Source organism: Xyrauchen texanus, chromosome 45 (assembly GCF_025860055.1).
Source record: "Xyrauchen texanus isolate HMW12.3.18 chromosome 45, RBS_HiC_50CHRs, whole genome shotgun sequence".
Taxonomy (NCBI): Eukaryota; Metazoa; Chordata; class Actinopteri; order Cypriniformes; family Catostomidae; genus Xyrauchen; species Xyrauchen texanus.
In genome coordinates, this window is record NC_068320.1 from 14,484,565 (window position 1) to 14,499,749 (window position 15,185).

At 37.5% G+C, this 15,185-nt stretch overlaps 1 protein-coding gene across 1 annotated transcript; it reads left to right on the forward strand.

Moving 5' to 3' along the window:
• The first annotated feature begins 8,767 nt into the window (after window positions 1-8,767).
• On the forward strand, window positions 8,768-12,678 carry LOC127637560 (lumican-like). The gene is made up of 3 exons (XM_052118673.1): window positions 8,768-9,015; window positions 9,904-10,799; window positions 11,467-12,678. Exons 2-3 carry the CDS (start codon window positions 9,920-9,922, stop codon window positions 11,619-11,621), a joined length of 1,035 nt encoding a protein of 344 aa, XP_051974633.1. The 5' UTR covers window positions 8,768-9,015; window positions 9,904-9,919; the 3' UTR covers window positions 11,622-12,678.
• The last annotated feature ends 2,507 nt before the right edge of the window (window positions 12,679-15,185 follow it).

The window sequence follows — 15,185 nt, forward strand, 5'->3', positions numbered from 1 at the left end:
ATTGATTGGTTTCTCACCCAAACATATCATGTCACATGGATATAGATATGGATTCAACTGCTAAAATCTTATGGATTACTTTTATGCTGCACTATTACTTTATGTCCATTTGGCACTTCAAAAATGTGGTACCATTCACTTGCATTGTATGGACCAACAAAGCTGAGATATTCTTTTAAAATCTTCTTTTGTGTTCATCAGAAGAAAAAAGTCATACACATCTGGGGTGGCATGAGGGTGAGTAAATATGAGAGAATTTAAATTTTTGGTTGAACTATTCCTTAAATTGATCATAGAAGTGAATTGTCCTTAACTTAGATGGAACCACTAAGCATTAAATAACATATGCTTGCTATTAGAGATCCACTCCAAAGTCATTTCAAGGAGCAGTCTTTAAAAAAAATTAAGAAGAGACTTTTTCAAAGATTTTTATATGGCAATTTTTTATATTTTTAGCCATAAACTATAAATATATTGTAGCTAAAGCAATAATACATTCTATGCTTTTAATTGTGTGGTTAAACATTTTCCCTCTTTAATTTTTAAATATAACTATTATTTTATGTGGATGTTGTATCTTTGATTTGAGAAGCAGCCACTTTTAAAAATAATACTTTAATACAATAATACAATTGTGTGTCAGCTCGAGGACACCACTTCAGACAAATTGTGGTTTCAGAGTCAACCACAAAAAGACAATAAACAATTATGAGGGCGTTTCTGAAACAGGAATAAACTGTGATGATTTTAGTTAATAATAGCCTTTGTAAGGATGAAAAAATATTATATAATTTCCTGACTGGATAATGACAAAGTCTCTGACAGCCTTAGCCAATAACACTTATGAAATCAGACACTTCAAAACACAGCAGGAAAATGCTGGAAATATCCAAACGAAAAGATTTTATAATAATATTAATAGTAAATACATTTTATGTTACATTCCTTTAATATGGACAGAGTAGAAAGCAATAGAGAGAGAGAGAGTGTTTGTGTATGTGTGTGTGTGTGTGTGTGTGTGTGTGTGTGCTGCGTAATTAATTCATTGTGTCTATTTTCACTCATCTTGTTCAAATTAAAGGTAAATAATCATTTTAGTATAACAATGAAAAGGCTAAGTCATGCATACATTGCAAAGCTCTATAATGTAATCCCTTTTAAACTGTAGATGTGAAGTAAAATGTATTTTTACACATATGTGTCTATTTGTTCATCCGTTTCATTAGATATCTACCAGGTGCCTGGTTTACTCTCTCACACACTCTCTCACACGCATACTCCCTGACCTGCCTTCTTTGCTCTTTCTCTCTAGTGCCCCCTTGTGGAATATTTTTTGTCACCCTGAGGTCAGTTTAGTCCTCTCAGCTCACGCCCATTTTACTGTCATATGAGCTTATAATTTTGCTCTAGGACTCAATGGTAAAGTGCTGTGTGTGTGTGTGTGTGTGTGTATGTTTGTGAGGGGGGGGGGGGTTTGAGATGGAAAGACACAGTATCTGATTGTATATGTGTAAAATTATGTATGTGTATGTACTGTATGTGTGTATGCCAGTGAGTGCAGTGTATGGTATTTGGTATATTTACCAATATATTTAACGTGTGTAACTGTGGCATTATTTGTGGTGGTGGTGGTGTGTGTGTGTGTGTCCTCCACCTTGTAAATTTGACGCCAATGTTCACTCTGGTTTTACTCTGTTTATTTGTCTCTATGTCTTAAATCAAGTCTTCGAATTTTGGCGAAGCTAAATTAATTTTTCTCTGTAACACGTCTACTATGGATGTTCATATTCCCCAGGCAGAACAAGTTGCCACACCCAAAACCCATACTATAGGTTGAGCTAGAAAGTGATGGGTGGAGCTGAGCAGGCCACTCAAAATACATATATAAACATCAATCTTTTAATAGTGCCTGGGAGGCTCAATTTTTATACTTTTTGGGGTGATAAACCAATGAATGGCTTATGGCTCCTACACACTACACAACTTTCAAAGACGTCGGATCGTGGTACCATTCATATTACATTACATATTAAAACTGTTTGTCTTGTCATATAAGTCGTAGCGTTTTCAAATTACACGAGGAATCGGCGACAGGGGTGAACAAACGACAAGACATTTCACTGTTGGCGAATCCCCCGACAGCTCTGCCTGAACTCCAAATTACGTTTCCCAACAGAGTACACATGAGAAGTGATACGAGATACGAAAACAAATGCATGATCACATGTTATATGTTTCAGAATATAATGTGTATGTTTTTAATCATATATTTTATTGGTTACAATATGAAAAAGTACCTCATACTGAAAAATCTGCATATTTGCTGTTCAAGAGAATTGCCAATTTCTCTTCAACTCTTCTCTTTCTCCACCCGGTTGTGGTACAGTTCAGATGAAACATCAAATCTGGTGCTCCTGCCAATGTTCCCAAAAATGTTCTTCCATTTCTTCAGTCCAATGTGACTTTCTCGATACCGCAGCCATGCTAGTTGATGTTCTGTTGCAGGTACATCAGGATTGAAACTTCCCGTGCCAGTTTCTTGCTTTCTCATTGGTTGTAGGTCAACGCGGCAATTGTATTCAGTCAAAATATGTTTCACATTGCACGATTTGGAGTTGCAGACAGGTCCAGATATTTAACATTCTAGGTATCTCGCTGACATCGGCGATGCGTCGGCATGTCTCTCAGATCGCGTCTTTGATAATTCATACATTGCGATCTTCGCTCATGGGAGTGAGCTCTGATTTGCCCACGATTTCGGGCTTTTGTCGGCGATCTCCACAAAACTGTCGGTGAGCGAAAATCGGGCTTAAAATCATGTAGTGTAAACTCGGCATTACTTATAGTTGTCAGTGAACAATAAACTGGTGTAGAAGAAGTATTTTGACAACAAACTTACTTCACCTTTAAAGTGAGTCATTATCAATTGACATTGTATTAAAAAGATGGACCGGAATATTCATTAAAAGTTTTCCTTTTATGTTCCACATAAAAAAGAAAGTCATATGAGTTTGGAACGACATTTGGAATGAGTAAATTATGACATATGTGACATGCTGTTGATTGCTATAGTTGTTGCCCCAAAGATTTCCATGGAAAGTGCATCACTGTCAACACTGTTTGCAAACTGTGGAATCAGTAAACATTATTTTTTTTTGTGGAAATCAACTGCATGTTAGAGCTTGTATTTAACACATTATCAAAATTGCATCACAGCATAGCACAAGTGACATTAATCTCAAAATAATGTGAAAGACATCCCTGCGTACAAGGCCCTGAGTGTGAGCTTTGATGGGCTTTCCATCTTGCATGCCCCGAAAGCATGCTAGTGTGCTCACACTGACATCTTAATTAGCTTGCTGCTATTATATTAAGTGGATATACAAAAGTCTGTAGCCTAGCTAGCTTACCCAACCTCCCTGTGGCACATGTGCTACCGTGTGTGAGTGTGTATGTGCGCAAATAAATGAGTTTGCCGATGTGAAGCTCAGGCGTGAGAATGTTGCACAAGTTAAAGACAGTATCTGTCACATTGTTGAGATGTGTATGTGTTTGTTGTCTTTAGGAAACCCCAACGGTTGACTATAGCGGTCCAAAGTTCATCTGAAAGCTGATTAAGAGGGCAGAGGTGATAGTAGGGATTTTACAGGATTTTAGACCTTTTATGGCTTCTAATTTGCATCCAAAAATTTACTTTGCATTAAGGATGGTATAGCCAAAAGCATGTGGACACCCCCTGCTAATTAACATGTTTGGCTAGACACACTAATTCTAGTAAAGACACAGGTTAATGTTAAAGAAATGTGAAATGTGACATGTGAAACCAAATTGGCTCAACCACATTTTCTTTCTTAAAATAAAATGTTGTATAGAAGGTGAGCTAAAATTATATGCCTTTATTGTAGCGACATTAAATACTTTTTGTTGATTGGTTGGTGTAAAAACTCTTGGTACGAGTCAAGTCGTAGGTTATCTTACTATTTTGCAATCTCTTGTTGTTATCATACTGTGTTGGAACTGTCTTGCTACTTTGTGCTTCACTCTAAACCTGAGACACCCTGAAATATTTAATATGATCCATTTCAAAATGTTTTGGTTTGTTTTCTTTTGTCAGCTCTCTCTCTACATAGAAAAAACCCAAAGTAAGTTTATGTGTGTCTAAATTAGTGAAATGTTGACATAAACATACAGTATGCATTGACAATGTGAACCATATGAGGCACTTCTTAGATTTAATACAATGTCCATACAATGCAAGTGAATGGTGGCCAAAACTTCTTCAAAAATCACTTAAAGGCAGAATAAATGTAATCATATGACTCCAGTGGTTTAATCCATGTCTACAGAAGCAATATGATAGGTGTTGTTGAGAAACAGATCAATATTTAAGTATTTAAGTTAAAATATTTTACTATAAATCTCCACCTTAACACATTCAAAAAGTGGAGATTTATAATAAAAAAGGAGTTAAATATTGATCTGTTTCTCACCCACACATATTATATCAGATTTTTTAAGAAGTTCTGGCACCAATTCACTTTTATGAACTACAGGGTTGAAATATGCTTTAAAAAAATCTTCATTTGTGTTCAGCTGAAGAAAGAAAATCATACACATATAGGATGGCATGAGGGTGAGTAAATTATGGGAGAATTTACATTTTTGGGTGAACTATCCCTTTAAGAATCGCACTGAGCAGTGTTCTGATAACACCACAGAGCCACAGTGTTTACGGTTTACAGGAATATCAACTTAAGAATGGCTTACTTATAGTTAAGCATTGTAATAACATCTCTGTATATTAACCCTTAAATGCATACATTGGGTCTCGGAGATCCAGAACCTCATTCCACCCTCTGTACCTCTTTAGTATTCCTCAAACTCTATTATAAATAGTTTAACAAACCAAACATTTCAATATTGCAACAATTAATTATATATATTTAAACCACACTTTTGGTTTAAGTACCAAAAGTGTATATATATAGGGTCTAAATTAAAAACAAACACAAAAACAATGTTAAGCTTCATTTAATGAACCAAACAACTTTCAACTGTGTTTGATATAATGGCAGTAAATACAGTTGTATCTCATTAAATTTCTGTGTGAAAAAATTTATCCTGTTCATGATTTGTCCTGATTTGTTGCATTTTCTCTTTGATTTATTAAAAATAAAACATCAAAATAAATCTAAATATATTTTATTTTAATATTTTATAATTGTCTTGAAAATATTTGGAAAATTTGACACATCGATTTTTGATTAATATAAGTGATGGGTCTCTGAAGACCAAAATTATAAGAGTGTTTGGGAAAATGACCATGCATGTTAGAGTTAAGCTTCAATACGAGAAAGTATTTTAGGATCGAAACAAAATGCATGCATCATTTTTAATTTACCCAGATAGATTATAATACAAGCTTTGTCTACAATAGCTTTGTCTGTCTTGAAGATGTTCAGGCCAGGAAAAAATGGTTATGGAAATTACGAAACTGACTGGAAATGTCTGGTATCGTCAGAAACACAGACAGTCGTGTTCTGGACTTTCCTGAGTGCCGTTTTGAAAACAGAGGAAATATATGCACTGATGTCACATAACTGCAAATTCATGTAGATGGGATGAAAAGAGGAAACACTCAATAGGTGCTCCAAAGTGGGACGATGCTGGACCTGTTAATGGAACGGGTTTCGAGAATCTTTCCAGTAATCTTCAGGATGATGAGGCATTCATTTTCCACTTTGTGTTCATCAGAAAGAGACATGAGAAAGAGAAAACAACTGGCCTACAAACACTGTTAACATTATTGCTCAGGTCAGGCTGGTAATAATCAGGCTTGGGTAAGAAACAGCAGGCTGATGAATTGGATGCCTATCAGGAGCTTTTCCAAACAAACTCTGTCATCACCAGTTAAAGTGCAAAAATTCAGAAGCTCGTAACTGGTTTTGCTGTATATTCTGCTTAAGAAAGTACACCAAGTGCTGGACATTCTCTCTGGACATGTCTGGGCCAGTCAGACTAAGACAAGAGTGTGATTGCGTATACTTTTCAGTGTGTTTTAAGCATTGGGATCAACATCTAGTACGAGGTTTCGCGTAGACGAGGGGTGTGCTCAGAAACTTGAAGCAATATCATCCTTTGTTTTTAATGATAACTGTGATATTTTTCTTTATTCTTTATTTGATTAGTATTGCTGACATAAATGTAACATTTTTGCACACACATAAAGAAATGCAAGAAATACAAATAAAAGCAGTAACGCTAGAATTCTGTTCCAAATGCAGTTTACAGTATATACTGTACTGCACTGCAACACTAGTATTCTGCAACACTAGTAAAATAGTAACTATTAACATTGCCTATAATAACATAATGTGCATCTGTTTGCAGATGATGTTGTCAATCACCTTGCATGTGTAGCATATTTACAAGGTTTGAGCACAACTGTGAATGTACTCTCATACCTCCATCTAATACAGCTGCATAGGTCTGCCCTGACCTGCCCCTGCAACATAACTTTGTCATACTTGTCCATCACCCACGTGAACCCATTAACATGTGCCTACCCTTAAGACCTGATGAATGACTAGAGAGAGAGAGCTGGAGGGATGACCACCAGGGGATATGAGAGATGAGGAATGAGTGAGAAGATCACAGGAGAGCACTGTTGACAGGTAAGGGCATGGCAGTAGTTAGGTTGATCCAGAGCAAGTCAATATCACCCAAAGGCTTTAGAGTCATGGCCTGGCATTTGGTGCTCCAACACATTGAGCCATGGTGCTCATGCAGGTAATATGAGTTTGACTCTGGCTCATGTCGTTTTCTGATCCTGTTCCCACATTTTCTCCCCATCATTACTGCCATCTCTCCACTATCCTGTCAATAATATTAGTTAAAATGACAAAAATAATATTGAAAAATAAAACAGCTCAACTAAATTAGTAATGGAGGCCCGAGGATATTCTGGGATGTCACTCAAAAAGTCAGTAAAAATGTGCTTATAGGAATCGCTCAATTTTGCTTTGCAATGTTGAGGAGGTAGGTGCATTGTGTCTATGTGATAATACTTTATTCATATTGTTGGTTATCCTGTACCAGTTTTGGTTCTTTATGTCAGCTGTCTTGTAGATCACCATAAATTTCCTTTTTAAAGCAGAAAGCAGATGCAGCACTCTGTATTTGTGCTCTGAGTGTGCTATAATACAGAACTATGCTGAGATAAGGAGTTTGCAGTCATTTATCACATTACGTCATGTCATAAAACGTACATCAATTTTCGAAGTATAATACTTAAGTATTTTTACTTAATTATTTTACAACCCTGCACACGAAATCGAGCTTGCATAGCTAGAAGCGTCAGCGTTAACGTATTAAATGTACTCAGCATGTAAATTGTCCTGTACTGGTTGAGGTACGGACATGAATGATCACTTAAATCATACAACTTGTTAAGGAGATGTCTGATATTACTTGTCTAAGCAATCCGACTTGTGATTTTTGCCTGGTAGGATAAAAAAAGCTTATAGACCTACAACTTGGGGCTAGGCTCATTTATCTTGGGCAAGTAAGTAACCACCTTGCAACCACCAATAAGACCCCAGCATCATGCCACTTTTCTGAATGGTTCTGAGCACAGTGAGTAACAGTTCTCGTAGCATTTCCACTCGAGAACGGTTTGGTATGGTTTGATTACCGTTCCCAGCCTGTATTTCTCAGCAGTGTTAGCTAGCCATACTCAGGACAGAGAATCATGCTGGTGGAATACTAGTAATGATATGGCAACTCATTATTGTTCACTTGCCTAATCATTTCATTCTAATCCTGATTTCGCAGCACCACAGTGGAAAAAGAAACCGTAACCATGCATACAAGCCCAGATTTGTAGGAAATGACATGGTTCAGCAATGAGATGGTTCAGCCAGATGGTGGAAAAGAGGTCCACTCTCAGAACTGACCTCTCATCTGGGTTTCTGTTTACTGCTTTTTTTAAAAGACATCATGGGCTATTTAACATAAACAGATCACCAGCCAGCACCCTCATACCTAGATCTCTCATGAGTTATGGCCCACCATTATGTGTAAGAGCCGCAAGCCCAGCTTAGAGGTCCATGACCACAGCCAGACTGAAGCCGTCTGGCTTTTATTAGGGAAAAGATGAAAACATGGCACACTGTTTGACGATATGCAATCTACCAGCTGTTAAGAATTGGATACACTATACAGACACAGAGAGAACAGAAGCAAAGATAGACAACACATAGTTATGTAAGGCTGGTTTGGCCCACTACAGTCTTATTTGGTCAATTTTTCCAACTCTTTTTTACAGCCAAATGCCCAGTAGTTTAACAGCAGGCAGCTGCCATTGCTAGCAGCCAAGTTTTTTGGAAGTTCTTTTAATTGTTTTATAAACCCTTCTTTCGCTGAGAATATTTATTTTTATGAGAAATGTCTGGTATTGTCCTGGATGGACTGATGGTTTGCAATCTGATTTGTTTGCAAGTTTGTTTGCATGTTACATAATAGATGGCTTGTTTTGTGGCATAGTTTGGAATGGATTGGATGGAAAAGTGTGTGTGTTTGTGTGTGTGTGTGTGTGTGTGTGTGTGTGTGTGTGTGTGTGTGTGTGTGTGTGTGTGTGTGTGTGTGTGTGTGTGGCAACCATACAGGTATATATAGTATATTGCAAACGCTCCCTGATGATTCTTTGATCAATGCTATGTCCTGTGAAGGACTACATGGCCCAAACTGCTTTGCGAAACCTAAACATTTTTATAATCCGTATGTCTTGGTTGTCACAGTGAACTGCTGACATCAACACTCCAGAACCGCCTAAATGCTGTTTTCTATCAATCTGGGGCGACTAAAGTCTGGCTGAGTGTCTGTCTCTCTCTCTCTCTCTCTCTCTCTCTCTCTGCTCTTCCACCTCTCTCTCCCTCCCTTTCTCTTTCTCTCCAGAGTCCTCGGGCCGAACACAAGTCTACCTGAAGTCATATACAGAGAGAGAGAAGCAGGAAGGTAAGGAATATTTAGCATATGCAGTTTTGGGTTTTTGTAATGATTAGTGAAAGATTATGCTTGTTTTTGTTGTGTCTGGATAAGATTATCAGACATCGGGTTTGCACAATTTTGGGAAGGAATGACACAAGAATAGACTTTTTTTATAATTTTGCATATATTCAACTTAGTAGAGTTATACAGTATAACAGTACAATCAAGTATGTTTCACCCATAATAATGAATTTGAGTTGTTATGAATGATTGCATTTGATCATTTAAGAAGTGGCATGGAATTTCGTTGTATGCATTTTGAAGATGTGCATCAATAGATACTTATGTGGTTCTAAGTATATGCAATATTCCTTCCAATAATTATTATGTCACCGTTCTTAATTAAATTATACTGAACTGTTAGTCTGCACATTACACCTGCTCCTTTTTATTCCTCTTGATGAGGTCTTTTAACCTTGATGAAATATAAATTGATCACCCAAAAATACAGTCTTTGTTGATGGCACAGTCTTAAAGAATTCATTTGCAATTGCACACAAAGAGAAAGGAAGGTATGCAGTAAGTTTTGTGTAACTAGAGATGAACTTGGATCTGCACATAAGCAATGTGTGTCTAATTTGCTACGGGAGGAGGGGAGAAAGGACTATTTGCACACATGAGGATGAAGTCATAAATTTCCATTAAAAGAATATATCTAGGTGTTGTTTATGTCTAAGGCCGACTGTACAAAGTTATGTTATTCTTACAATTTTTGTTTTTCATTGAATATAGCCTGCCTCTTAAGTAACCATAGAAACCACTCCCTCTTCTCTTCTCTTCTCTTCTCTTCTCTTCTCTTCTCTTCTCTTCTCTTCTCTTCTCTTCTCTTCTCTTCTCTTCTCTTCTCTTCTCTAGGTTTATTTAGATAACCATGTTTTCCCTGTACTCTTTCCTGTTGGCTGGACTCGTTTGTCATAGTTTGGGACAGTACGATGACTATGATGAATACTACTTCCCCTCCGCACCACAAGGGGCGGTATCATCTCCCACTTGTGCCCAGGACTGTGAATGCCCCAGCAACTTTCCCACTGCTATGTACTGCAATGAGCGCAGCTTGAAATTTGTCCCCATTGTGCCGAGTGGAATCAAATACCTCTACCTACAGAACAACAATATTGAGGAGATCAAGGCTGGTGTGTTTGATAATGCAACCGACCTTCGCTGGCTTGTTCTCGACAACAACAACATCACTAGCGACAAGATCCAGGCAGGTACCATTGATAAACTGAGCAGCTTGGAGAAGCTCCTCTTCAGCAATAACAAGCTGACCAAACCTCCTGGCCCTCTTTCCAAGTCTTTGGATGAGTTGAAGTTGATTGGCAACCAGCTGAGCTCATTTCCTTCCAACACTTTGTCTGGCATGGAAAACCTGACCACCATTCACCTGTCCAAGAACAAACTGACCACTGAGAGCATCACAGGTGCCTTCAAAGGCTTGAAGTCTCTTGTTCTGTTGGATGTGAGTGAGAACAAGCTGAAGAAGCTTCCGGCGGGGGTTCCACCTTCTCTCTTAATGCTCTATGCTGACCATAATGATATTGACAGCATCCCTAATGGCTACCTGGCCAAACTGCCAGCCCTGCAGTATCTACGTGTCTCCCACAATAAGATGGTTGACTCTGGAATCCCTGCTGGTGTGTTTAATGTGTCCTCTCTCCTTGAGCTTGACTTGTCTTTCAACAAGCTGAAGACCATTCCAGAGATCAATGAATCTCTTGAGCACCTGTACCTGCAAGTCAATGATATTAGCAGTAAGTCTCTTACCTTCTTCTGTCAGTCTGCCCTGTTAAAAAGACTTAGACCAGACAAGCATAAGCCTTGATTGGTCTAAGTTGATCTTTTTAGCTTGGTGTTCGAGGGATAGTTCACCCAAAATTTTAATGTCTGTCATCATGTCATTCCAAGCCTGAAGACATTTAGCAGAATGTATAAACTGCTCTGCCCCTAATCACCATTGACTTCCATTGTATATACAAGACCAAGCATGTTTACATGAACAGTCTTACACCTTAAAAAGCCAATAACGTGTAAGGTTATCTGGGTACAGAGTTCTTACTGGTTTATCCTATGTGCGCAAGTGTCGTGTGTATGCCTGTTTATGCAAATGCAGTTTTCTTGGGTTGTCAAATTTTTGGAATACACTGATTTTGGGTAGTTATCGGCATATTGGTGTATATGTAAACACACTCAATGATAATGAAAGTAAATGGTGATTAGGGATAGAGAAGCTTGGACATTCTGTTTCATTTCTCTTTTTGTGTTCCATGCAAGAAAGAAAGTCATATGGGTTTGGAAAGACATAAGGGAGAGTAATGAAGTGAGTAATGAACTATCCCATTCAGAAAACAGATCTACATTGTTTTGAGATGTGATTCTTTGCTAAGTCATTTTGATTGCAACCCTTCTTTCACTCTTCAGAGTTTGACTTGTCAAACATCTGCAAGTTCATCTCCCCTGTCAACTACTCCAGGCTGAGGACTCTGCGCTTGGATGGGAACAACCTTACGCACAGCAGTATGCCAGATGACACGTCCAACTGCCTACGCCAGGCCTCAGAGATCATCTTTGAGTAGACTCACGTCTCTGATGAGTGGCCAGAGTGCTCTTTAGTACATAAAACAAAATAAGGCTATTGCTTTTATTAGACACTATGATTGAAATCTACACATCTTTTATGACCCTTTTTATTTGTAGTTTGATTACAACATTTACTCTCTAAAATGTTGAGTACATTTTTATCAAAAATGGGCAGCAATAGTCTGAAATCTTAAAAATATGGAACATGATATATAATTTTCTTGTATGATACTGTATGAGGAATAGTACTAGAATTAGGAAAGGGACATTTGTATTTCCTACCTGTCCATGAGGCATTTAAGCACACACTTAGATAATTTGATCTAAAGAACAACACTAGTTTGTGCAAAAGATGAATAAAATGTAAAAAATGTGCTTAGTCTACACTCTAGAAGTGGAAGTAGATCATCTGATCTGATTTTGTCCGCATGTTAAAAACCTTAATTGCTCAAAACGTTCTATTATTGTAATCATATTATTGATAAGCCTGCGGGGAAGGAAATGCAATTGTTTAGAGTACTATATAAAATATCTTTGTTCAAACTGTCTGAAAAATAAGAAAATGCTCTTTTGAAGGCTGTCTTGAATTTAAGTTATTTTTCATAGTTTCATTTGAACTTAACGAAAATATGGCTGGACTGAAATAATATGATGATGTTTATCTGAAACTAAATCGAAGAAAATATTTTATTTAACTGTGAGGAATTGCTGTGCAAAATGTTGTATTAACAGCAAACTAGTAGCAGCTTAAATTTCTTAACACTGCCAACATTTATACAATATTCTATCTGCATGCAGTTCATCTTAGTACCTTTTGTAATCGTAAGTGCTTTCAATTTTATGGCAACAGCAATGGAAAAAGTTTTATGTATGCAATATACCATTTCACATCATCAAAATGTCACTCAAATCATTGAAGTCACAGGACAACAGTAACTTTGGTGGACTGTTATGTAAAAGTTGTAAGTTCTCTTAAATGTTTTTTTGCTTTTGTTTAGAAAATGCAACAGCAGTTTGTTCATCTTTAATTGAATAAACCAGATTTCTTACATATGTGAGGGATTCCAGTGGTCCTAAACTACTCTCTGGCTGTCAAAGAATAGTCCAATAAGTAACCAATCCTGATAATAAGATGATAAAGGAACATACATATGACATAAATCTATCTATCCATCCATCCATCATCCATCCGCTTTTATTTAGTTTTGTCTTGGTTGTTGCTCTAGATTGACTGGCTTTCCATTGCTCAGCACTGCTGCCTGTAATAGAAAGTAATTTCTGGTCTGAATCTGTCCTCCTTCCAATTCCTTTCTCCCCTCTGAGCAGGACTCATGGATGGGTGAACATCTGTGAGACTGCACGCTGAGGACAGTTTCTTTCTTTCTGTTAGAAGTGGAGCAACTATTATTCCGATAGCAACCACTTCCTGTAGGAAACATCTTCTTTTGATGTGCCCTGCTGAGGCACAGGCTGTGAATATTAACAAAGTTGCTGTTTGATGAAAAGGCTTTGATGTGGAAGATTTTCCATAGTTGTAACCTTATACCAATTTTGAAGGGAGGGTAAACTCATCAGTGCATCCTGGGGTGCTTTAGTAAGGAATATTAAAGTGTTGGTAAGTCAGAGAGGTGTAAAATGTACCATATTTGATCACAAATCCTAGTGTTTTGGTTAGCCGTAAACATTTACTCTCTACCAGCTCAGAACATACCTTCTGAATCATAAAATAGCGGAAGCATTAGACTTGGTTTTGCAAGTGCTCCATTTGTGTGTCAATCTGTTTCTCCATTCAGATTCCAGACCGCACCATCATGAGGAGTATAACTAAAAATCTGCACAAGTCTGAGCTTGCACCAGAACCACTGTCATGAGTCTATGAGAGTTTTAATTTAAAATAATAGATACATTACAGGCAGATGTCCCAGCATTCCAGAGAAGTGGAGGTTCTGGTGTGACCATCTGACAGCCATACAGAAATGGATGGTGGGAGTTCCTCTATATGTCAGGAACAGATGATAGGTAGTCAAGCAGACTTTGTTTTTCAAATATCTTTTCCACATTGTATCATCCAGAGCATTCAAGTTCACACGTAACTGATTTCACAGGATCATAAAAAAGAAAAAAAAGAAAAAAAGGTATTCAAATGCCTATGTCAAGGACAAAAAACACCATTAAACCACAGTTAAAATACTCACTACACCTCTGTAACAGACTCTGCCTTCCCTACCAAGGAGGAAGCGAGAACCGGAGTGAACGATCAACAGAACTTTAATTTGACATAAAACGCTGAAATGAAGCATAATGACACACACACACACACACACACACACACACACACACACACACACACACACATGCATCTCTTTCTCTCCCTGGGCTCTGGCGTGGGCTCCTCTTATCGCTCTTCCTGAATTACTGCTACAAGAAACAGCTGTTAGACCTAATTATCACCCAAGGATGAATCCTTACCACTTCCCCTCTCCCTGGATGGACACTCAACCACACCCTCGCCACAGACTTATTTACTGTTTTACAAGTCTTCTGATGCATTACAATCAATTTATGTGATAAATAGGTTGAAATTTAAGTTAATATTCACTCTCAAATCAAATCAAATCATTGATCAACTACTATTGAATTTGATCTAAAAAAAAAAATAAGTCGACTACGTCAATAACATAAAATCTTCACTGGTTCTTGTGTCATGGCGCCATGATGTTTGGTCACAAGACGTGCACGTCTCAGTGAGGTTTGATGTTATTCACAGAATATTTGATTTGCCCTCTAAAAATCATTAACAATTTGGTTTAAGTGTAAATAACGACTTACATTTCAGTCTGTTCATCGTGCAAACTGGTTTTAATTCTTCAGAAGGTGCACAAGTTGCTTGGGCTACATTTAAGACACTTTTGGTGCTATTTTATGGAACTTTCTCATTTAGTGTTGAGTTTCGAACAACATGTGGTTGAGTGAATGATGAAATAAATGTTTTTGGTGAACTATCCATTTAACTAGTCATTTAAAATACTGCACAGTACAAGGATACCTTAATGTGGCTATGGCACTCAAAGAGGGTTACACTGGAATGTTGCTCTATCATTTGTTTTGTATGTGTGTGCTTGTCAGCTGTGCAGATGAGGTCTCACTAGAAAACCACAGCCTATTACGCAGCCTATATTTCACACTAGAGATACTTTATGGAGGAACAAGAACACTATGATTTTCCTCCCACAGCTGATCTCTTGAATGAAAATGGTTTCCAGTTTGTTTGGATGATGACTATTGTGCTGACCATTATGTTATCTGAGAAAAGGACTTGTAAAATAGACATAGGGCACCTGAGGGAATGTCACTCACAAATATCTGTTAATTTTGTATGTGTGATATCCGTGTCAGAGAGTTTTAAACTTGTCAGCAGGCCAGAGGAGGGATGCTGTATGTACAGGATTTTAACAGTACATTTAAGTTACATTAGATTAATGATGCTAAACCTTTTCTCAAAACTATCTGCACTTTTCATAGCCATTTTATATTAGTTTTAAACAACTGGTCCCAAGGTC

What these genes read in the sequence shown, in the direction of transcription:
- LOC127637560 (XM_052118673.1), top strand. Translation starts at nt 9,920, where the DNA reads ATGTTTTCCCTGTACTCTTTCCTGTTGGCTGGACTCGTTTGTCATAGT. An exon ending in GCAAGTCAATGATATTAGCA is followed by an intron (nt 10,800 to 11,466) that starts GTAAGTCTCTTA and finishes TTCACTCTTCAG; the next exon opens with AGTTTGACTTGTCAAACATC.